Raw genomic sequence first — 24,624 nt, forward strand, 5'->3', positions numbered from 1 at the left:
AGCAAGGCCACAGGTGGACGGTGAATGGCCCCTCCCAGAGGCAGTAAAAGAGGAGCGACAGGGGAGTGGAGTTTGCAGGAGACCATTAGTTCGCTTAATTGGTTTGTGACTCTCCGAGACTCCTGGCCAATATTTGTAAGGGAAGGTAAAGCTCAAGATTGGGATGCAATTCTCCCCAAAACCATCAGCAACCGACAAAGGGGACAACCTGACTCTGTAAATTACTAATCTGGATTTATTGGCTCCAGAAGAAAAGTACAGAGCAGCTGAGCACTTGATGATGTTGCCTAGTTGGGCCATGAAACGCCTGCAAGAAAACCACCAAGCTCAGAGAGCACCAAGGACCCCACAGTCCTCCCTTCCTGCTCCTTCCCCCTTCTAGCGTTGATGATGTTGCCTAGTTGGGTCAAGAAATGTCTACAAGAAGACAACCAACTCAGAGAGCACCAAGGACCCCCCCCCAATTCTCTTTCTGCTTTACTCTGCAAATGCCACTCCCTCCCAGCACTGATGATGTTACCTAGTTGGGTCAGGAAACGTCTATAAAGAAACCACCTAGCTCAGAGAGTGTGAAAGGACCTCACATTCTATTCTTATATTCAACACTGAACGCCTGCAAGTTAACCCATGATTTCCTGCTTTATGTTTCAAGCCTCCTTGAGCCCTGCCCTGGGTTCAAGGGGACACTCCCCGAAGCTTGGGTTCAACTTCAGGGCCCCGCCTGCGGTCACCTTTGTAGGCAATGATGCCGTCGCAGATCTCCTTGAAGATCTGGGCGAGGCGCGCTGCTCGGGCCACTTCGAGGTTTTCTTCGGCGGCCGCCAGCCGTCGCGTCCTCACCGAGCGGGCGGTCTGCAGGGCGGAGAACTGGGTCATGAAGACATCTGAAAAAGAAGGGGAGGGTGGATGAGGGAGGAGGGAATCTCGCCGGGTTCCTGACAGCGTTACGGCGGTTCAAGGTTTGAAATGACAAGGGTTTGACGATACGCTAAGCCATTGTTTGTTGGAACCGTCAGCTATTAAACAAGCAGTTGGTTGCATCCTTTCGGTTGATGACTTAGTCCTCACTGTGAGGTTAGACAAGATTAGGGGTGACATGATAGCAATCTTCCAAGGTTTGGGAGGGGGTTGGACTAGAAGACCTCCAAAGCCCCTTCCAACTCTTTATTCTTTTTCCTTCCTTCCCTCCCTCCCTCTTTCCTTTGTCTTTTCCTTCCTTCCTAATGGTTAGTATGCAGGATTGCAGGCAAATTCTGCCCACAGCCAGGAGTTCGATCTTGACCGGCTCCAGGTTGACTCAGCCTTCCGTCCTTTTGAGGTTGATAAAAGGAGCACCCAGATTGTTGGGGTTAATAGGCTGAGTCTGTAAACCGCTTAGAGATGAAAGCACTGTGAAGTGGAATATAAACCCAAGTGCTATTTCTGTCTGTCTATCTGTGTATCTCTATCTATCTATCTATCTATCTATCTATCTATCTATCTATCTATCTATCTATCTATCTATCTATCATCTATCTATCATCTAATCTATCTATCTAATCTATCTATCTATCTATCTATCTATCATCTATCTATCTATCTATCTATTAATCATCTATCTATCTATCATCTATCTATCTATCATCTATCTATCTGTATATCTATCTATCTATCTATCTATCTATCTATCTATCTATCTATCTATCTATCTATCTATCTATCTATCTATCTATTTAATCATCTATCTATTTATATCATCTATCTATCCATCCATCCAATCTCTCATCTCCCTCTTCTATATATCTATGTATCTATGTATCTATCATCTATCTATCTATCTATCTATCTATCTATCTATCTATCTATCTATCTATCTATCTATCTATCTATCATCTACCTACCTACCTACCTACCTACCTACCTACCTACCCATCCATCCATCCATCCATCCAGCTAGCTAGCTATCCTTCAAAGTCCCTTCCAACTCTGTTATTACAAGCAGCTGGAATTAGCAAATGGGCAGTGATGGAAAGAAGGTTGTGGTTTAGTTACGAGAAGCCTCTTTTTGGCCGCAACTCCGAGGCGCTCAGAGAAGGCGGGTTCAGAGGTCCGACCCTCACCGGATTTGATGTTGCCATCGTCCCGACACATCCCATTCCAGCGAGTGTACAACGAGGGCGAGTGGAGGCTGTCGCTGTCGTGTTTGACCTCCTCCTGCTTCTGACGGATCTTGTCCCAGTTGCGCATCAGGAAAACGTGGTGCTTCAGCACAAAATTTCTAGAAGGGGGGAGGGGAAAAATGTCAGAGAGGGTTTTCCACACACTGAACCAGATCGTCCTTCCAGCTCCGTCCAACGCTACAATTTTAGGATGCTGGGTAAGCATCACAACCGTAGGCTGAGCATCCAGTGCACGCTAGAATTGCTTGGCTTCCTTAATCGATTCCTGGACACACTTTTACAATTCGGGTAGTAGAGCTAATTTCCATATTAAAATCAACCAACCAGTGAGCAAGCAAGCAACCTGTTACCAACTAATCACAATCAAACCAATCAACGCATCATCAACCAACCAACCAAGCAACAACCACCAACAATCCACCCACCATCAACACACCAATCACCACCCAACCATCAACCAGCCAAACAACAACCAACCATCAACCAAAAAGAAACAACCATCCATCAACCAATCAACCGCCAACCAACCCCCAACCAACCAGCAAGAAACAACCATCCATCAACCAATCAACCACCAACCAATCAACAATCAACCACCAACCAACCAACCAGCAAGAAACAACCACCAACCAACCAACCAATCAACAATCAACCACCAACCAACCAACCAGCAAGAAACAACCACCAACCAACCAACCAATCAACAATCAACCAGCAAGAAACAACCATCCATTAACCAATCAACCACCAACCAATGAATCAACCACCAACCAATCAACAATCAACCACCAACTAACCAACCAACCAGCAAGAAACAACCATCCACCAACCAATTAACCACCAACCAATCAACAATCAACCACCCACTAACCAACCAGCAAGAAACAACCACCAACCAACCAACCAATCAACAATCAACCAGCAAGAAACAACCATCCATCAAACCAATTAACAACCAACCAATCAACAATCAACGACCAACTAACCAACCAACCAGCAAGAAACAACCACCAACCAACCAATCAACAACCAACCAGCAAGAAACAACCATCCATCAACCAATTAACCACCAACCAATCAATCAACCACCAACCAATCAACAATCAACCACCAACTAACCAATCAGCAAGAAACAACCATCCCACCAAGCAATAGTCAACCATCAACTAGCCAATTAAGCAAAAACCATCAACCAACCAATAACTCATCATCACTCAACCAACCAGCAACCATCAACCAACCACCCAACCAAGTCCCCACCCACCCATCACCACCCAACCAGCCACCCACCCATCAGCCAACCACGTTTCCCACTCCCGGCTAGCCAAGCTGTGGGGCAAACCAGGGCTTATCCATTCCGAAGCACCAGTTCCTTAACCCGCACAGCTGTTGCACCAACTAAGGGGCAGCCCAGCCCCGAGGAAGGATGGCTCCGCCCTTGGGTTGAGGCTGGCAGGAGCCCAGGCTGAGAACCAGCAGTCCCTTCCCTTCTCCTCACCTTTCCCTGTTGGACATGGGCTTCATCTGCAGTTGGGGGGTCAGCCGAGTTGGGGGGGTGGCATTATCGCTGGGCTCTTCGGGAAGGTGACCCTTCTGGAAAAGAAGAGCGGTATTTCTTTGAGGGAGGGAGGGAGGGGAACAGAGCGCTTCCGAACCTGCTTTCGAACTGCTAGGTTGGCAGAAGCTGGGACGAGTCACGGGAGCTCACTCCGTTACGCGGCGCTGGGGATTCGAACTGCCCAACGGCCGACCTTCCTGATCGACAAGCTCAGCGTCTTAGCCCCTGAGCCACGGTGTCTCCTTTAAACGAGGACTAGATCCCCGATGAGATTTCCGTATCTCTGAGCGGACTTGCAAGAGGTTTAACACCTCCAGGGTGAGGTGTTTTTTGGGGGGGGGAGGAGTGGGGGACGCTTAAACCGCAAAGGTGGAATTTGGGGTACAAACTCACCCTCTTTTTCAACTTGTGCTTGGACTTCCTCTTCTCTTTGGACCGGCTCGGCCGCCTCTGAGCCGTGACCATCGGGTTGGTTTTGCTCAGCAGGCCGTTCATCCGCTGGCTTTTGCCGCCGATGATCCCTCGGCACTTTTCAAAGCCGCACTTACAGAGTTGCTACGGGGAGGAAAACAGGGTGTTTGTGTGCGTGTGTTTAAATTGTGTGTGTGTGGGGGGAGCGAGGCGCCCGGAGCAATAAACAAGACCAAATCTGCACCCCTTATTTATTTGATTTTGATCTCGGCTTTACAGGTAGTCCTTGATATGCAGCAAATCGTTCAGTGACGGTTTGACGTCACAAAAGGGACTTAGGGCGCTCGGGCTTATGACTGACTGTCGCATCTCCAGGATCAAAGTGTAAGACTCTTGGCTGCCGTCTCGTATTTGTGACGGTGGTAGTGTGATCCCCTTTGGCGACCTTGCGAGAAGCAAAAGACAATGGGGGAAGCCGGATTCGCTGAACGACCGCGCCCCCCCAAAAGGAAGAGCTGCAGCAGCAATTCCCTTAACTGTGGGAAGGTTGTAAAACAAGGCAATACTTGCTTAATGCCTGTCTCACTTAGCCACAAAATTTTGGGCTGCAAGTCAAGGACCACCACTGGAAGTCTTTAAGATGATGTTGGATAACCATTTGTCTGAAGAGGTGTAAGGTTTCCTGCCTAAGCAGGGGGTTGGACTAGAAGACCTCCAAGGTCCCTCCCAACTCTGCTATTGTATTGTATTCTGTTCTATTTCTATATTCTATTCTACTCTACTCTACTCTACTCTACTCTGTTCTATTATATTATTCTATTCTGTTCTATTCCTATATTCTATTCTAATATTCTATTCTATTCTAATATTCTATTCGTATATTCTATTCGTATATTCTATTCGTATATTCTATTCTATTCTACTCTGTTCTATTCCGTTCTATTAGATTATTCTAATCTATTCCTATATTCTATTCTATTCTAATCTAATATTCTATTCTATTCCTATATTCTTTTCTTTTCTATTCTATGCTGTTCTATTAGATTATTCTGTTCTATTCCTATATTCTATTCTTATATTCTATTCTAATCTAATATTCTATTCCTATATTCTATTCTATTATGTTATTCTGTTCTATTCCTATATTCTTATATTCTATTCTAGTCTAATATTCTATTCTATTCTTATATTCTATTCTATTCTACTCTGTTCTGTTCTATTATATTATGTTATTCTGTTCTATTCCTTTCTATTCCTATATTCTACTCTCCTCTCCTCTATTCTATTCTTATATTCTGTTCTGTTCTACTCTACTTTATCCAACTATCTTCCTATTTCCTATTCTATTCTCCTCTCCTGTATTGTATGAACGAGTAACTCAAGGCGGTGAAGAGATCTAATATTCCACACCTCTGCAGGGTGGAGTGGGCAGGGAGAGGGAAGGGGTCGGCCCAAAGTCACCCAGCTGGCGGAAGAGGATTCAGAACAGAGACACTCCCCCCCCCCCAAAAAAAAAAGCCCTCGGCCCTCACCTGCTTCTCCACGTTGAAAGAGTGGAAATTGTAGTCGTAGGTCAGCTCGGTGCCGGCTGGCATATCCTTCAAAGCGTAGAGTCCGATCCGGTAGACGCCGTTGACCGACCTGGAGGCAAAGAGAGGAAAATGAAAAAGATTGTTTTTAAACACACACACACAAATTTTAATGCAGGTAGTCGATTTACGGCCAAAATGGAGCCCTCCAAAAATTCCTGCTGCTAAGCGAGACGCTTGTTAAGGGAGCTTTGCCCCATTTTAAGACCTTCCTTGATTCAGTGGTTAACTGAATCGCTCGTCATCTTTTTAATGACCCCATAATCCCTTGCGGGGGTGGAATTTGGGCAACTGAATGGAACTGAGTGTTTACTGGCCACTTGCCCTTCCTGTTGCCAGAGCAGAGTTTTGTTCAGCAGATCAATTCCCATCGTGCCGAGAGAGAGAGAGAGGAGGGAGAGAAAAATATCTGCCTCTACCTAGGAGCGAACTCACAACCTCCTGATTGCGAGCCGAGGGCTTCCGCCTCCAGGCACACCACACCCCTCCTCGTTGTTAAGTGAATCACTGTAGTTATTGCATTCGTGACACTGTTGTTAAGTGGTTTCCCCATTAGTTGTCGGACGGTCGCAAAAGAAGATCCCGTGACCCTGGGGATACTGCGAGGGTTGGAAGTGTGGAAAACGGCCCTAAGCGACGCCGTAACTTTGGTCACTAAATGAACTGTTTGTAAGTCGAGGACTACCTGGATTTGAGCTTCTGTTTGCTTTCTATCTATGCACGACGGATCACACGGTGACCGTCGTAAGTAGGAGTCAGTCGGCAAATTGGGGGCACTTACCATTTCTGCATCTCGCAGTTGGGGTTGCAGCTGTGGTTGATGAAGCGGGCCTCGTTCCCCATGCGGTAGCTGTCAATCACCATCCCGCTGTCCAGGTTGAGGCAGTAGTGATCGCTGTGGTTGTGGTATTGCTCAATCATCCGATTCCTGGAAAGCCAAGCAAACATGAGTAACAAAGGGGCTGGACTAGAAGACCTCTAAGGTCTCTTCTGATTCTGTTATCGCGTCTTTTGAGCAGGGGGCTGGACTAGAAGACCTCCAAGATCCCTTCCACACCTGTTATCCCCTCTTCTGAGTAGGGGGCTGGACTAGAAGACCTCTAAGGTCTCTTCTGATTCTGTAATCCTGTCTTCTGAGCAGGGGGCTGGACTAGAAGACCTCCAAGATCCCTTCCACACCTGTTATCCCCTCTTCTGAGTAGGGGGCTGGACTAGAAGACCTCTAAGGTCTCTTCTGATTCTGTAATCCTGTCTTCTGAGCAGGGGGCTGGACTAGAAGACCTCTAAGGTCCCTTCCACGTGTTATTCCCTCTTCTGAGCAGGGGGTTGGACTAGAAGACTTCTAAGGTCTCTTCTGATTCTGTAATCCCCTCTTCTGAGCAGGGGGCTGGACTGGAAGACCTCTAAGGTCCCTTCCACGTCTGTTATCCGCTCTTCTGAGCAGGGGGCTGGACTGGAAGACCTCTAAGGTCCCTTCCATGTCTGTTATCCGCTCTTCTGAGCAGGGGGCTGGACTAGAAGACCTCTAAGGTCCCTTGCATGTCTGTTATCCCCTCTTCTGAGCAGGGGGCTGGACTAGACGACTTCTAAGGTCTCTTCTGATTCTGTTATCCCGTCTTCTAAACAGAGGGTTGGACTAGAAGACCTCCGAGGTCCCTTCTGATTCTGTTATTCTGTACTCTGAGCATGGGGTTGAGCTAGAAGACTCTTCCACGTCTGTTATTCTATATTCTGAACAGGGTCAGACTAGAAAAACTCTAAGGTACCTTCCAAGTCTGGTTTTCTATATTGGGCAGGGGGTCAGACTAGCAGACCTCTGAGGTCCCTTCCACGTGTGTTATTCTGTCTTCTGAGCAGGGGGTTGGATTAGAAGACCTCCGAGGTCCCTTCTGTTTCTATTATTCTGTGTTCTCAGCAGGGGGGGGTTCGGACTAGAAGACCTCTGAGGTCCCTTCCAACTCTTGTTATTCTATATTCTGAGCAGGGGAGGGTCAGACTAGAAGACCTCCGAGATCCCTCCCAACTCTTGCCACTCTATTATAGCAAGGGGTAAACTTAGGCATTCCTCCCCACCTTCCCTTTCTACGCGGAACGGATCCCCCAGACCCTCTACTTGAGAGACCGCCTCCTGCCAATTACCTCCTTGCGACCTATTAGATCGCACAGATTAGGCCTCCTCCGAGTTCCATCCGCCAGTCAGTGTCGACTGGCAACTACACGGAGGAGGGCCTTTTCAGTAGTAGCTCCGACCCTTTGGAACGATCTCCCCGTGGAGATTCGTACCCTCACCACCGTCCAGACCTTCCGCACAGCCCTCAAGACCTGGCTATCCCGTCAGGCCTGGGGATAAAGATCGTAATCCGTCCCCACCCGAATGATGAATGTTGTGTACTATTTTTACTTATGTATTGTTTTATGTCTTACTGTCTTGTACTCCCCTCCCTATATATTGTAAGCCGCCCTGAGTCCCCTCAGGGAAAAGGGCGGCCTATAAATAATAATAAAACCTAAAACCTAAACCTAAACCCTCCTCCCACCGGGGCCTTTACCTGAATTCCTGCTCGCTAACCACCTCTCCCAGGTACTCAATGATGAACTGCCCGGCCTTGAGGGATTCCTTGGTCCGGATGCCCCAGCCTTTCTCCTCCGCCCGGAAGCGCTCGAGGCACTGCACCCACTCGTGCCTCTGGATCCGCTGGTTGCAGCACTGCTCCCCGCAGGGACAGGTGTTAGGCAAGCATTCGGCAAAGATCATCCTGGGGGGGGGGGGGGGGGGCAGAGAGGAGAGACAAGGCAGGAGGGATGAGAAGGCGCGGGGAGGCTATTCGAAGCGGGTTGTTTTTTTTTTAAAAAGAGGGGTGGACTTCAACTCCCAGAATTCCCCTGCCAAGGTGGGAGGGGACAGGAAGGGAAGCCGAGTGGGCGTCGAAGGCCCGCCCGTCTTAAAAGTTTGGTGAGGTTGAGGGACGCGGCTCTGGAAGCCGCCACGAAAGAGAATAAATAAAGGTTTTATTTTTTAGTTGGAAAAGGTGTTTCCAACTTCGACCAACTTTTAAGATGTGTGGACTTCAACACCCACAATTCTTCCCTTTTCTTTTCTTTCTTTCTCTTTCTTTCCTTCCTTTCTTTTTCATGTCTTTCTCTTCATCTCCCTCTTTTTCTCATCACCTTTTCTTCTTCTTTCCCTTCCCTTCTTTCTTTCATTTTTCTTTCTTTCTTCTCTCTCTTTATCTCCGTCTTTTTCTCACCACCTTTTCTTTTTCTTTCCCTTCCCTTTTTCTTTTCTTTATTTTTCTTTCTTTCGTCTCTCTTTATCTCCCTCTTTTTCTCGTCACCTTTTCTCTTTCTCTTCCTTCCTCTTTCCTGCCCTTCTTTCTTTCTTTTTCTTTCTTTCCTTTTTTCTCACCTTTTCTTTTCCTTCCTTCCTCTTCCCATCTTCCTTTCCTTCCTTTCTTCTTTCTCTCCCCCTTTCTCGTCACCTTTTCTCTTCCTCTTCCCTTCTTTCTTTCCTTTTTCTTTCTCTCCCTCTTTTCCTCGCCACCTTTTCTCTTTCTCTTTCCCTTCCTTCCCCTCCTCCTCTCTCTAACCCCAACCTTCTCAATTACAGGGAGTCCTTGACTTACAACCACAAGAGAGCCCAACGTTTCTGTCGCTGAGCGAGACATTGGTTAAGTGCGTTTGGCCCCCATTTTACAACCTCTCTTGTCAGCTGCTGTCATGTGAATCCCTGCATTCGGCTGTTAAGTGAATCCAGCTTCCCCGGGGACTTTGTTCGTCAGAAGGTCGCAAAAGGGGGACCGTCATAAATAGCAGTCAGTTGACAAATTTGGATCACGTGACCGCAGGGGGATGTTGTAACGGTTGTTAAGTGTGAAAAACAGTCCTATCTCACTTTTTTACCCCTGGTGCCGTTGTGACGTCAAACAGTCCCTAACTGAGCCGTCGTAAGTTGAGGACTAACTGTTCTTGATTCCATTGTGTACCTGTTCAAACAATCATCCAGACACCCGCTTTTCCGGCTGTCTTCGGGCTGTTTGCAGTTGCAAGTGGTGGCTTCGTAACCAGACAGAGGTTTGACGTCCACATAAACATCTGTGGGGGGGTGGGGAGAGAAAGGCACAGGATGAGGGGAGATCCTGAGTCCGGGTCAGGAGATGGGGAGGGGGCTTCGAATTTCAAAGGCTTTGCTCACCCACCCACCCCAAATGTTCAACCCATCTGCCAAACAGACAGCCTGAGATGATAGAAGGTCATGGGAGGTGGGTATAGGTGACTGGGGAGGGGTGGGTTGACTTGGGGGACCCCCCCACCCACTTCCAAGCCGTTACAAACACACAGACGGACTTACTTGACCGGATTTTTTTATAAAGTGGGACGTCCGGCTTTTTGTACAGCTGAAAGGAAAAGGAGAAAAGGACGTTTATAGCGTTGCAAGATGGAGGGCCTCCCGGGAACGGAATCACAGGGTTGGGAGGGAGGGACCTGGGAGGTCTTCTAGTCTGACCCCCCCTCCCACCCCTGCTCAGGATACACAATTGCACAGTTGGGAGGGCCCTGGGAGGTCCTCTAGTCCAGCCCCCTGCTCAGAATGCAGGAGGACAGACTTGGAAGAGACTTCAGGTATATAAAGGGTTTTTCTCCTTTCCCATTTCTCTTTCGGCTTTTAAGGCGGGAGAAATAAAATGAAGAAAATGTGTGTGTGTGTGTGTGTGTGTGTGTGTGTGTGTGTGTGTGGTGGGAGAAGAACTAGAAGAAGGAGGGGAGGAGGGAAGCTTTTTTTCTCGGGCCTGGATCCAAGAAAAATAAGGCCTGAAATTTTTTCAGGGCTGTTGGCAGAACATCTAAATTCTCCAGAGGGGTGTCTCACACTCACTCACAAACACACACACACACACATCCACGCACAACACATCCTCGCTGAAGAGCCGCTGTCAGAATAAAAGTCCCCAGCAGGATTAAGAGGCGACATGTTTTGCCAGCCGAAAAAATGCTGTTGCTTGGGTAGGGAAGGCAGGAGAGGAGGGAGGAGGGAGAGGCAGGCATGGCTAGAGGTGATGGAGAGAGTTTTGTGCAGGTAGGTAGGTAGGAAGGAAGGAAGGGGAAGGAAAGGAGGAAGGAAGGAAGGAAGGAAAATTAGAATAGCAGAATAACCGAATTGGAAGGGACCTTGGAGGTCTTCTATCCAAGCAGGGGACCCTCTACCATTCCAGGAAGAAGGAAGGAAGGAAGAGGAAAGGAGGAAGGGAGAAAGGAATGGGGAAAGAGGGAGGGAGGAAGGAAGGAAGGAGGGAAGGAAGGAAGGAGAAAGGAGGAAGGAAGGGGAAGGAAAGGAGGGAGGAAGGAAAATTAGAATAGCAGAATAACCGAATTGGAAGGGACCTTGGAGGTCTTCTATCCAAGCAGGAGACCCTCTACCATTCCGGGAAGAAGGAAGGAAGGAAGAGGAAAGGAGGAAGGGAGAAAGGAATGGGGAAAGAGGGAGGGAGGAAGGAAGGAAGGAAGGAAGGAGAAAGGAGGGAGGGAGGAGAAAGGAAGGAAAATTAGAATAGCAGAATAACCGAATGGGAAGGGACCTTGGAGGTCTTCTATCCAAGCAGGGGACCCTCTACCATTCCAGGAAGAAGAAAGAGGAAAGGAGGAAGAGAGAAAGGAGTGGGGAAAGAGGAAGGAAGAAAGGAAGGAAGGAAGGAAGGAAGGAAGGAAAAAGGAGAAAGGAGGGAGGGAGGAAGGAAAATTAGAATAGCAGAATAACCGAATGGGAAGGGACCTTGGAAGTCTTCTATCCAAGCAGGAGACCCTATACCATTCCAGGAAGAAGGAAGAGGAAAGGAGGAAGGGAGAAAGGAATGGGGAAAGAGGAAGGAAGAAAGGAAGGGGAAAGGAGGGAGGGAGGAAAGAAGGAAGAAAGGAAGGGAGGGAGAAAGTAAGGAGGAAAGGAGGAGGAAGGAAAGGGAAAGGAAGGAAGAGGAAAGGAGGGAGAAAGGAATGAGGAAAGAGAAAGGAAGGGGAAAGGAGGGAGGGAGGGAGGAAAGAAGGAAGGGAGGGAGGGAGAAAGTAAGGAGGAAAGGGAAAGGAAGAAAGAGGAAAGGAGGGAGGAAGGGAAGAAGGAAGGAAGGGGAAAGAAGGATGGAGGAAGAGGAAAGGAGAAAGGAATGAGGAAAGGGGAAGGAAGGGAAAAGGAAAGGATGGAGGAAGGAAGGAAGGAAGGAAGGAAGGAAGGAAGGAAGGAAGGAAGGAAGGAAGGAACGAAGGAAGGGAGAGAAGATGTCTTCAACATCTTCCTTCTCTCTTTTTTAACCATTGCCATTAACAAAAGACGGCCGGCTGAGTTCAGGGCAGCTGCGGAGGCAGAAAGCAGGTTGCCGAATCCCAAACCTGGCTGGCTCGAGCCGGACGCCGGTCTCACCCTCACCTGGTTGTGCTTCCACTGCCAGAGAATGTCGTAAGGCAACTGGAAGTCGATTCGCTTCTGCCGAAGGTATTTCCCTGTGAGAGGGGGAAGCAAAGAAATGCACCCCGTCAGAAGAGAGCCGGGAGGGACACCTGGGAGGTCTTCTAGCCCACCCCACTCTGCCTCAAGCAGGAGACCCTACCCCGTTTTGAGACCAGGGAATGTCTATAGCAGGGATGCGGAAGCTTTTCAGCACAGAGAGCCCAAAGCCCAAAGCCCACCTGGCAGGTGAGGAGATGCCTGATTCTGGGCCGTTTTTCGGGCCAAAAAAACAGCCTAAAAAGGCCTGAAAAACCAGAAGGGCATTTGGGGATGGCGTTTGTGCCCGCAGAGAGGGGCTTTGCGTGCCACCTCTGGCACATGCGCCATCCGTTCTCCACCCCAGCTCTAGGATGGCTTAAACCCCCGTTAGGGATTGCAGATTCAGCCAGAATCCCCAAGGACGTTCCGGCTGCGATGTGGCTGAGAGTCCCACAGGTCTCCTTTGTGCCAGAGAGCCGAATTCAGAAGAGGCTCTTGCCCACTTGCACCACGGGCTTCCCAGAATCCCCCCCTGGCTGGGGCGGAGGATTCTGGGATTGGAAGCCCAGACACCTGGAAGGGCGTCGGAGAAGCGAGCCGAAAGACCCCGGAGTTGCGACGCCTTTGTGAAAGGGAGGGGGGGAAAAAGGACACGTCGAGCTCTGTTCGGATTTTTCCGGAGCCTCGCGTTGGGCTCGGGGCCCGTTCCAGGAAGCGGCCCGAATCCGCTGGGAATCTGTTTTCACTTCGATGACCTCACTGGAGGAAACAATGGCCTCTTTCAAGAGCCTGGCAGCTGGCCCGGAGGGCGGCGGGGGGGGGGGAAACGTTCCCTCTCGCCACCCAACCGAGGCAAGAGAAAACAATCCCAGCGATTCGGAGAGGCTCTTAAGCCGGGGCGAGGATCTCATGAAAGCAGCCGTGTCTTTCCAGGAGGGTCTTCCCAAGGAAACGGCGGGCTGGGATTGGAGAAAGGAAGACCAGGGGGCGGGGAGGGGGGATCCATTTGTTAAGCCCTAATTCACAAATGGGGGATCCTGAAGCTTGTCTTAAGCGCGAGGGGGGCGGGGGGCAAGCAAGCAGGATGGTCGCCGGCTCTTTGCCGACCCTCCCCGGTCCAGCGGGGGCTTCCGTTGTGGGATCAGCCCAGTGCTAGAAGTCCCAAAGGTGCTTCCCCCCCCCCCAAGAGTGGACAACTGGACTTTTTTCTTTTCTTTCTCCTCCAGGAAGCTTCTTCCGCTCTGACTGGATGGTGGGGAAGGGAAGGATTGATGCTCCTTGCAGACAGCTGGTCATTTGCATTCTTTTAGAGGGTCCTTGAGGCCACTTGGAGGTTTGTCTGTGTCCTCAGGGTCACCGGAGTGGGGCAAATGGTTCCTGTAGCCTGCAATCTATAGACTTTTAGCTACATGATTTGGGATGAAGACCCTTCGCAATCGGGGGGAATGGATTTCCAGAGGGAAAGAAATTGCAGACTGCAGGAACCATTTGCTCCACTCAGTTGACCCTGAGGACAGAGGTAAACCTCCAAGTGGCCTCAACAACCCTCTAAAAGGATGCAAATGACCAGCTGTCTGCAAGGAGGATCAATCCTTCCCTTCCCCACCATCCAGTCAGAACTGAAGAAGCTTCTTGGAGGAGAAGCAAAACGTCTTTAAAGACGACACAAATAAATCTCCAAGTGGCCTCAACGGCCCTCTAAAAGGATGCAAATGACCAGCTGTCTGCAAGGAGGATCAATCCTTCCCTTCCCCACCGTCCAGTCAGAGCAGACTTGAGAATCTCCACAGACACTCAACACTGGTCAAAAGATTGGGGGAGCCTTCCTCTCTGACAGCCCCCACAACTTCCAAAGGCAACTTCTGTTCCATGGGTTGATGGCTCTTCCCTGTCAGAAATTTCCTCCTTATTTCCAGGTTGAATCTCTCCTTGGTCAGTTTCCGTCCATTATTTCTCGTCTGGCCTTCGGGGGCTTTGGAGAATAGCTTGCCCCCCCCCCCAACCCCTCTCTGCAGCAGCCCCTCAAATATTGGAAGATGCTCTCCTGTTTCCCCTGGTCCTTCTCTTCCCTAGACTAGCCAGGCCCAGTTCCTGCAACCGTTCATTGTATGTTTTAGCCTCCAGGCCTTTGATCATCTTAGATAGATACAGATTGACAAGAGTTGGAAGGGACCTTGTAGGTCATCTAGTCCAACCCCGCGCCCAAGCAGGAAACCCTACACCGCTTCAGACAAATGGTTATCCAACATCCTCTTAAAAACCTCCAGAGTTGGAGCAATTCACAACTTCTGGAGGCAAATCGTTCCACTGGTTAATTGTTCTAACTGTCAGGAAATTCCTCCTCAGTTCTAAGTTGCTTCTCTCCTTGGTTAGTTTCCACCCATTGCTTCTTGTCCTGCCTTCGGGTGCCTTGGAGAATAGCTTGACTCCCGTCTTCTTTGGGGCAGCCCCTGAGATATTGGAAGACTGCTATCCTGTCTCCCTTGGTCCTTCTTTTCATCAAACTAGACATTCCCAATTCCTGCAACCGTTCTTCGTATGATATGGGGACGTTCTTTCTAGAGTCTCAACATTTTTTGCTTCTCTCCTTGATTAGTTTCCATCCGTTGCTTCTTGTCCTGCCCTCAGGTGCTTTGGGGAATAGCTTGACCCCCTTCCTCCTCTCTGTGGCAGCCCCTCAAATACTGGAAGGCTGCTCTCCTGTCTCCCCTGGTCCTTCTCTTCACTAGACTACCCAGGCCCAGTTCCTTCAACCGTTCGTCGTAGGTTTGAGCCTCCAGTCCCCTAATCATGCTGGTTGCTCTTCTCTGCACTCTTGTTTACTCCTCCCTGCAGAAAAGTCACGGAGAGCGGTGATTTGTTGTAACTGTGGAGGTGAGAGCCAGGCCCCCTGGCTGGCTCGGCTCCAGGTGACTGTTACTCTTGGCACCTTCCCTCTGCCCTGTAACCACAAACACGGTGGCGGGTGCTTGCCATAATTGGGGAAGACGGGCTGTGTGTAAATGTCCCCCGCCCCTCCTCCCCCTTGCACTCCTCCCGTTGTGGGGAAAAGTCACGCCCACACCCACTTCGGGAATGCAAACCTGGCTTCCACACACTGGATTCAGGGTTGCAAACTTTTTAAGGGGGGAAAAAAAACAGAAAATGGAATGGAGCAAAGGACGGAAAGGTTATATGCTTTCACGGGGGCCACCAGGAAAAGGGGTCTTTTTTTTTTAACCACAAAACCTATCTTGCTAAGCCTCAAAAGCTTGCACGCTTCATTGCGTGGGAGGAACGCTTTTTTTTTAAAAAAAGTTTCAAACGTTTTGGGAAATGCTGGTAGTAGGCGGGGGTGGTGGTTTCTCCCTTAGAAACACAGAAGGGGCATTTGCAGCATTTTAAAAAAATTGGTTTCGATCTTTTTTTTAATCCCACTTTTATTATTTTTAGGAACAGCTCAAGACGGGGAACGTACCTCCCTCCTATTTTCCCCACGACAACAACCCTGTGAGGTGGCTGAGTAGGAGGGACGGGCCCCAAAATGTCACCCAGCCGGCTTTCGTGCCCAAGGCAGGATCAGAACTCCCACTCTCCTGGTGATTGGCCCAAAGCCACCCAGCCTCTTTCATGCCTAAGGCGGGACTAGAACTCCCAGTCTCCTGGTGATTGGCCCAAAGCCACCCAGCCTCTTTCATGCCTAAGGGGGGACTAGAACTCCCACTCTCCTGGTGATTGGCCCAAAGCCACCCAGCCTCTTTCATGCCTAAGGGGGGACTAGAACTCCCGCTCTCCTGGTGATTGGCCCAAAGCCACCCAGCCTCTTTCATGTCTAAGGGGGGACTAGAACTCCCACTCTCCTGGTGATTGGCCCAAAGCCACCCAGCCTCTTTCATGCCTAAGGGGGGACTAGAGCTCCCACTCTCCTGGTGATTGGCCCAAAGTCACCTAGCTGGCTGCTATGCCTGTTATGCCTAAGGCAGGACTAGAACTCTCTATCTCCTGGTGATTGGGCCAAAGTCACCCAGCCTCTTTCATGCCTAAGGTGGGACTAGAACTCCCACTCTCCTGGTGATTGGGCCAAAGCCACCCAGCCTCTTTCATGCCTAAGGGGGGACTAGAACTCCCACTCTCCTGGTGATTGGCCCAAAGCCACCCAGCCTCTTTCATGCCTAAGGGGGGACTAGAACTCCCACTCTCCTGGTGATTGGCCCAAAGTCACCTAGCTGGCTGCTATGCCTGTTATGCCTAAGGCAGGACTAGAACTCTCTATCTCCTGGTGATTGGGCCAAAGTCACCCAGCCTCTTTCATGCCTAAGGTGGGACTAGAACTCCCACTCTCCTGGTGATTGGGCCAAAGCCACCCAGCCTCTTTCATGCTTAAAGTGGGACTAGAACTCCCGGTCTCCTGGTTTCTACTTCGGTGCCTTAACACTACCTCAAGCTGACTCTAATTAGTTTAGCCTTTACTGTCATTGTACATCATGGATACAATGAAGTGGGTTAGTTGGTTAATTCCAGTCAAGGAAGGTTTGGTGTCCTCTTGCCCTGAGGAACAGAAATCCGTGGCTAAATCCTGAACCCACGAGGTACCCTCCTTCACAACGCCCTGTTCCCCCGCTCCGAAGAAAGCGGCCCATGCCTCGTAGTTCCCCCCAGAGTCCGAGGAGGCCTCCCCTCAAAAGCAACGGAGACAGTGGTCTTCACTCACCTACGTGAATAGGCGCAGGGAACAAGCCGTATTCGTGCTCTCCGGGCGTGTATTCCAGTTTTTCTTTCTTTAACTGGATCAGGCGGCTTTTGGGGCTAAGGGGGAGAGAGAAAGGGGGGGGGGAGAGGATGAGAGACCGCAAAGGATGATGTCCCAATTCCACCGAAAGAGATAAGCGTGGACATTTCTTTGAGTGGTATTAGGATTCAACTACGGATACTCTTGAACCCACGACCATAACTGGGACTGCAACTTCTGTCTGCAAGGAAACAACCGAGCTCAGAGAGCATCTCCGTTTCAAAGCCGAAGAGCCAGCACTGTCCGAAGACGTCTCCGGGGCCATGTGGCCGGCATGACTCAACGCCGAAGGCGCACGGAATGCCGTTCCCTTCCCACCAAAGGTGGCTCCTATTTTTCTACTCGCATTTTACATGCTTTTGAACTGCTAGGTTGGCAGAAGCTGGGACAAGGAACGGGAGCTCACTCCGTTACGCAGCGCTAGGGATTCGAACTGCCGAACTGCTGACCTTTCTGATCGACAAGCTCAGCGTCTTAGCCCCTGAGCCATCGCCTCCCCATTTCTCATAGTAAACATGCTTTTAATCGGTTATCCCCAGAGGTGGGGATTGAGCCGGTTCAGCCGAAGTGGTAGCAGAAATCATGGATGGGCCTGTCCACCTCTAGATTTAGATTTAGATTTTAGATAAATTTATTTATAGGCCGCCCTTTTCCCTGAGGGGAATCAGGGCGGCTTACAACGTATAGGGAAGGGAGTACACACAATAACATATAAAAACAGTACATAATTAAAAGTGAAAGCAACATTCATCATTCAGGAGGGGACGGATTATAATCTTTAACCCCAGGCCTGACGGGATAGCCAGATCTTGAGGGCTGTGCGGAAGGTCTGGAGGGTGGTGAGGGTACGAATCTCCACGGGGAGATCGTTCCAAAGGGTCGGAGCTACTACTGAAAAGGCTCTCCTCCGCGTAGTTGCCAGTCGACACTGACTGGCAGATGGAACTCGGAGGAGGCCTAATCTGTGTGATCTAATAGATCGCAAGGAGGCAGGAGGCGGTCTCTCAAGTACCCAGATCCACTACCATGGAGGGCTTTATAGGTGGTAAGTAGCACCTAGGCCGTCCTATTTAGGCACGTTTTCGAGGCTGGGCACGTTTGCAGAATGCGCCCGGCCCCAAAAACCCTCCCAAGGCTGGGCGATAAAGCTACCCTATCCAGAGAGAAATGCCACCCGGAGGTTTTGTGTGTTGTTTCACAGGGAAGGAAAAGAAAAAAAAACCCTCTGCTTTTAACTTGGTTAACTTCGCGGTTGGTGGAGGCCCCCCTTCTGGGAAACCACATGGCTGCCAAGGAAAGAGGCCACATGATAAAATGTCTTCCTCGCTTGGGAGGAATTTTTAGACACGTGTCTGTGTCTGTGTGTGTGTGTGTGTGTGTGTGTGTGTGTGTGTAGGAAACATTCTTGAAAATAAATGGCTTTTTCGGGGTGCTTTTGGATCTCTCCCCTGATAGCTGAGAGGGAGGGGCAGAAGAGGGGAGGGCCAGATAAAATCAAAATAGGAAACGCCGGATGAGTCACACGCGTCTTGTGAGCAGAGGATTCTTTGACTTGGACGCAACTCAGGAATTCTGCGTGTGGGCTTCCAGAGAAGGCGGCAAGTTGAGTCGAACCGCACCGAGCGTGTCTACACTTGAGGTTCCCCTCTGGGCTGAGGAGGTTTGGAAAGAGGGAAAGAGAGAGAGAGGGAGAGTGGGGGAGGAAGGAAGGAAGGAAGGGAGAAAGAAGAAGGCGAGAGAGGGGAAAAGATAAAGAAGGAAGGAAAAAAGAAGAGAGTGAGGGGAAAGAGAAAGAAGAGGGAAGGAAGGAAGGAAGGAAGGAAAAGAGAAAGAAAAAAGGCAAGAGAGGGGAAAAGAAGAGAGTGAGGGGAAAGAGAAAGAGGAGGGAAGGAAGGAAGGAAGGAAGGAAAAGAGAAAGAAAAAAGAAGGCAAGAGAAGGGAAAAGAGAAAGAAGGAAGGAAAAAAGAAGAGAGTGAAAGGGGAACGAGGAGGGAAGGAAGAAAGGAAGGAAAAGAGAAAGAAAAAAGAAGGCGAGAGAAGGGAAAAGAGAAGGAAGGAATAAAGAAAGAAAAAAGAAGAGGGTGAGAGGGAAATGAGAAAGACAGAAAGAAAAAGGAGGGAAGAAACGGAGGAAAAGAAAGAAAAAAGAAGAATGCGAGAGAGGGGAAAAAGAAAGAAAGAAGGAAGGAAAGACAGGGAGGGAAGGATGGAAAGAAAGACAGAGAAGGAAGGAGGGAAGGAAGGGGAAAGAGCAAGAAAGAGGCAAGAGAAAGAAGAGAGAAAGAGAAAGGGGAAAGAGAGGGAAAGAAAGAGCAAGAAAGAAAAGAGTAAAGAAGGAGGGAAGGAAGGAAAAGGAGACAGAAAGAGAAAAGGAGGCAAGAGAAAGAGATAAAGAGAAGGAGAAGAAAGAAAGAAAGAAAACCATCCCAAGCAAACTCCAAATTGGATGATGATGCGAATGGTCACTAAGTGAGGACTACCTGCCTTGGCCAATGAGAACCTGGAAAAGCGGAAAAAGCGAGGCTGGGGGGCGCGCTCCCCCTTGGGAGAAGACCTCAGCGTCCCTTGACTTACTCGCTGGTCTTGTAAATGTCCGAATAGAGGCCGGCCTTCTGGTACTTCTTCTTCGGCGGGCGGGCGGCTTTCTTCTCGCGCTGCACCAGGGGGGCCGACGGCCGTTCGGCTTTCTCCGGGGGCTTCCCAGCAGCCTCCGAGGTGGGAGGAGGGGGAGGAAGGAGGGGGGCTGGAGGAGGGGGAAGAGGAGGGGGAGGAGGAGGAGGAGGAGGAGGAAGAGGCTCAGGTACGGCTTCTGAAAAGCTGGAAGGAGAAATTGGGGGGGGGGGCGGCGTGAGTCAGTGGTCTGGAGGGGACTCTGGGGTCCAACCCTTGTACAACTGTGTGTGTGTGTGTGTCTACACAATCCACCCCATCGACAAATCTGCCCACCCACAGCGAAAGAAGCCCAATCAGCAGGTGTCCAGCTGTTGCACGGGTAGTCCTCCATTTACGACAGCTCATTCAGTGGCCAAAGTTACGACGCCACTGGGGAAAAACAACAACTCGTGACCCTTTCCCCCACCCCTATTCCGACCGTCGTAGCATCTCCGCGGTCGGGCGATCGAAATTGGGATGTCTTGGCCACCGAACTCATATTTATGACGCTTCCGGTGTCCGGGGTTGTCATGGGGGATTAAAATTTGGCGACCTTCTCATAAAGGGGAGAAGACAGCTTCACCTAACAAATGTCCGACCGGTTCCCTTAACAACAGCGGCGAGAAAGGTCGTAAAATGAGAGCAAATCCCCTTGGCAAGCGCTTGTCTTAGCAGCAGAGATTTGGGGGTGGGGGGTTTGCTAAGTCGAGGACTACCTGCATCTCCCCCTTTGGAAAGAAGGGACCCCTCTTGGCCGCTGGGGCTCGCGATGATGAGGACTACAGCCTTGTTTTTCCCCCTCCGCAAATCGGAAGGGCTCACCTTTTATGGCTCTCCTGCTCCTCGCCGGGTAGCGGCTTTTGCTTCTTCCTGGTCAGCTCTTCCTCCAGCCACCGTTTCCTCTTCGGCGCTTTCTCGTTCACGCCCTGGACCACCGACTCGATGGCGTCGGTCACCGTGTCGGGGCCGCGGTGGAGGAGACAGCCGGGCTCCCTGCCGACGCTGCTGAGCTCGGGGCCGAGGAATCGGCTCGCCTGGAGCCCGTGGGAGGAGGCCGCCGGCGCCGAGGGGTACTTCCGGGGCCTCCCCGGCCGGCGCTTCACAAAATTATTGCCGGTCCGCGATTGTCTTTGGAGCTTCTTGGCTTTGAGGATCTTGTTGACGTGGTCCAGGTTCTTCTTGGTGGCCAAGATCTTGTCGTAGCTGCACATCCTCCGTGTCTGGCTCTGCATGGCGTCCACCATGCTCCTCTTGAAGTGGTGGTGCGGGGAGCGGCCGGAGAGGAGGGAGAGCCCGTCGACGCCGGGATTCCCGGGGAGCAACAGGTCGCATGATTTCTCCCGGGTGGGGCTGCGGCTGGGGCTGTCCGAGGGCAGGACGGGGGCGCTGGCCAGGACGGACTCCAGGGTCTTGTCCAAGGCCGCCTGGCTCTCGTGGTGAGCCATGCGCTGCAGGAGGTGGTCGGCGGGATCTTCTAAGGAGGAGCCGATTCTGGAACTGCGCGACGGGATCCCAACGACTGGGGGGGGGGGGGGGGAAGAAAAGGAAAGAAAGGAACTTTGGTAAGAGAAGGTTTCGCTCGGGTTCAACAGCAACGGCTTTAAAACTGGGGACGAGAGTGGAAACTTTGCAGTGGCTCTCAGTCGCCAAGTAGGCTCCATTACTGTCGTAAGCCGAGGACTACCTGTATCTCTAACCCAGTGTTTCTCAAGCTTGGTCGCTTTAAGATGGGTGGACTTCAACTCTCAGACGGCTGGGGAATCCTGGGAGCTGAAGTCCACCCATCTTAAAGCGTGCTGGCTGGGGAATCCTGGGAGCTGAAGTCCACACATCTTAAAGCATTCTGACTGAGGAATTCTGGGAGCTGAAGTCCACCCTTCTTAAAGCATGCTGGCTGGGGAATTCTGGGAGCTGAAGTCCACCTGTCTTAAAGCATTCTGACTGAGGAATTCTGGGAGCTGAGGTCCACCCATATTAAAGCGTGCTGGCTGGGGAATCCTGGGAGCTGAAGTCCACACATCTTAAAGCATTCTGACTGAGGAATTCTGGGAGCTGAAGTCCACCCTTCTTAAAGCGTGCTGGCTGGGGAATTCTGGGAGCTGAAGTCCACCTGTCTTAAAGCATTCTGACTGAGGAATTCTGGGAGCTGAGGTCCACCCATATTAAAGCGTGCTGGCTAGGGAATTCTGGGAGCTGAAGTCCACACATCTTAAAGCATTCTGACTGAGGAATTCTGGGAGCTGAAGTCCACCCATCTTAAAGCATGCTGGCTGGGGAATTCTGGGAGCTGAAGTCCACCTGTCTTAAAGCATTCTGACTGAGGAATTCTGGGAGCTGAGGTCCACCCATATTAAAGCATTCTGACTGAGGAATTCTGGGAGCTGAAGTCCACCTGTCTTAAAGCATTCTGACTGAGGAATTCTGGGAGCTGAAGTCCACCCATCTTAAAGCATTCTGACTGAGGAATTCTGGGAGCTGAGGTCCACCCATATTAAAGCATTCTGACTGAGGAATTCTGGGAGCTGAAGTCCACCTGTCTTAAAGCATTCTGACTGAGGAATTCTGGGAGCTGAAGTCCACCCATCTTAAAGCATTCTGACTGAGGAATTCTGGGAGCTGAGGTCCACCCATATTAAAGCATTCTGACTGAGGAATTCTGGGAGCTGAAGTCCACCTGTCTTAAAGCATTCTGACTGAGGAATTCTGGGAGCTGAAGTCCACCCATCTTAAAGCATTCTGACTGAGGAATTCTGGGAGCTGAAGTCCACCCATCTTAAAGCATGCTGGCTGGGGAATTCTGGGAGCTGAAGTCCACCCATCTTAAAGCATGCTGGCTGGGGAATTCTGGGAGCTGAAGTCCACCTGTCTTAAAGCATGCTGGCTGGGGAATTCTGGGAGCTGAAGTCCACCTGTCTTAAAGCATTCTGACTGAGGAATTCTGGGAGCTGAGGACCCGGATTGTTGTTGGGGGCAATATGCTGACTCTCTGTAAACCGCTTAGAGAGGGCTTAAAGCCCTATGAAGCGGTATATAAGTCTACTGCTATTGCTATTACCCATATTAAAGCGTGCTGGCTGGGGAATTCTGGGAGCTGAAGTCCACACATCTTAAAGCATTCTGACTGAGGAATTCTGGGAGCTGAAGTCTACACATTGCAATATTGAGCAACACTGGCTTAGAATTCAAGGTCCGTGACAGCCGAAGGGCTGCCTACACCTGTCTTAGAATAAAAGTCACCTGGCCCACCTGTGGAAGAGGTGCTCTCAGAGGAAGACCGCTTCCTGGAAGGACTGCAACTGGTGCCCTCCACCGATCTCTGCGAGAGCTTCTCCTGACCTGGAAGGGCGCCTGGTGAAGGAAATCGGACAGGTCAAAAACAAATAAATAAATAAAGAGGGAGGGAGAATGACAGGTGGAGACACAGATTCCAAACAACCTTTCTCTCTGCAAGTTGCCACAGAGGCCCAGATGCGGACAGTGAGGAGGTTAAGGAGGAACCTAGGCCAGTCTGGGGAAGGCTCGGATGAGGACTCTGCGTCGGAGGCAGAGAGGGGGACCAGGGCCGTATGCCGGTTAACAGCTGCCTTCAGAGTCAGACATCAGTGAGGCAGAAGAACAGCTGGAGCCTGTTCCCAGTGGGCCCATGCGCAGAGCTGTCAGACGAAGGCAAGAGCTAAAGAACAGGGGTCGACCTGGGAGGAAGGCCACAGATGGACGGTGAATGGCCCCTCCCAGAGGAAAGAAAAAGAGGAGCAAAAGGGGAGTGGAGTTTGCAGGAGATTATTAGTTCCTTCCTGCATTCTTGCTCAGTATGAAAGATACCGGCCTGGCCACTCTCCAAGCCGGATAAAGGTCGGTAAGTGTGAACTCTCTTGAAAGACGGTGGGCGAGGAAAGGCTTTGCTGGAGAGGAATTCCATGTCAATCAAATAAAAGGGGTTTATCAGGAAGAGCCGAGGTGGCGCTGTGGTTAAATGCAGCACTGCAGGCTATTTCTGCAGTTCGGCTGTTCAAATCTCACCGGCTCAGGGTTGACTCAGCTTTCCATCCTTCCGAGGTGGGTAAAATGAGGACCCGGATTGTTGTCGGGGGCAATACGCTGACTCTGTAAACCGCTTAGAGAGGGCTGAAAGCCCTATGAAGCGGTATATAAGTCTAACTGCTATTGCTATTGCTAAGAGGACTCCGCTTAGTGCTGCTGGGAAAGCCAAGGTCAGAACAGGAGAAGATACCAAGTCAAATGTCCTTGGCCGAGCAGCTGGGTCAAGAGCGAAGCACTGCCTGAGGGATGGGAAGCTTCATCCTAAAGCCGAAGAAGCTTCTTGGACGAGAAGCGAAACGTTTTCAAAGAAAAACCAGCTGCCTCCTCTTGACAAAAAAAATATGCACCTTTAGGGACAACCAGGATGGCTGAGCATCTCTGTAGATTTCGCCCTAAAATAACACCTCACAACATGCCACACCACACCAGGACCTTCGGTTTCTCTTCAAAGCTTCAAGGTTGGGGACCCCCGGCCTGATGGATCCTTCAAGGAAGCGGAGGGCATCCTCGTGTCCTTCTCAAATGCTCCCGACCTTTGGCCCTGGGCGGCTAAATGGACAGGGCGGGCGGCCTGAGTGAGCACCAGATGGCTGGAAAGTCTCCCTCGGGGACGTTTGGGGAAGATTAAAAGAGCAGGTGCCTTCGCAGCCCAGCTGGCGGGCCTCTGAAGGAGTGTGTGTGTGTGTATGTGTGTGTGTGTGTGTGTGTGTAAAGCTTGGCAACAGGCCAAAGGATGCTACGTACTGATGTCACCTCTACAGGCAGGTAATAGCTGTAGCAACCACTCTCTCTCTCTCTCTTGGCCACAATGGCTTGCTTGCAGCCTTCGTTCACCCTCCTTGTGGCTGGAATCCAGGCTTGTGCACCAAAGGACGGTTGTGCAAATAATTTAAATACCTACTTACCTACCTACCTACCTACCTCTCTCCCTCCCCCCCCCCAGCATGAGCAAAATCAACCTTGTTGCCTAATTT

The 24,624-nt window shown here is 50.5% G+C and overlaps 1 protein-coding gene across 1 annotated transcript in view; it reads right to left on the reverse strand.

Annotated features, from left to right (window-relative positions):
• LOC106538172 (histone-lysine N-methyltransferase ASH1L) overlaps positions 1–24,624 on the reverse strand; it is a 71,010-nt gene that overhangs the window by 14,445 nt on the left and 31,941 nt on the right. The window contains exons 4-17 of the mRNA XM_087705146.1: positions 22,856–22,957; positions 20,432–21,128; positions 19,532–19,774; positions 16,880–16,974; positions 12,130–12,203; positions 10,066–10,111; positions 9,701–9,809; positions 8,267–8,473; positions 6,499–6,645; positions 5,661–5,769; positions 4,111–4,272; positions 3,658–3,752; positions 2,100–2,257; positions 732–884 (exon numbers count right to left, since the gene is read on the reverse strand). Coding sequence (XP_087561272.1) covers positions 732–884; positions 2,100–2,257; positions 3,658–3,752; positions 4,111–4,272; positions 5,661–5,769; positions 6,499–6,645; positions 8,267–8,473; positions 9,701–9,809; positions 10,066–10,111; positions 12,130–12,203; positions 16,880–16,974; positions 19,532–19,774; positions 20,432–21,128; positions 22,856–22,957 — 2,397 coding nt within the window. The remainder of the gene's footprint in view (positions 1–731; positions 885–2,099; positions 2,258–3,657; positions 3,753–4,110; positions 4,273–5,660; positions 5,770–6,498; positions 6,646–8,266; positions 8,474–9,700; positions 9,810–10,065; positions 10,112–12,129; positions 12,204–16,879; positions 16,975–19,531; positions 19,775–20,431; positions 21,129–22,855; positions 22,958–24,624) is intronic.

The sequence above is a fragment of the Thamnophis sirtalis genome, unplaced genomic scaffold (genome assembly GCF_051295495.1).
Source record: "Thamnophis sirtalis isolate CommonGarterSnake01/CBP01778 unplaced genomic scaffold, rThaSir2_p1.2 scaffold_2, whole genome shotgun sequence".
Lineage (NCBI taxonomy): Eukaryota > Metazoa > Chordata > Lepidosauria > Squamata > Natricidae > Thamnophis > Thamnophis sirtalis.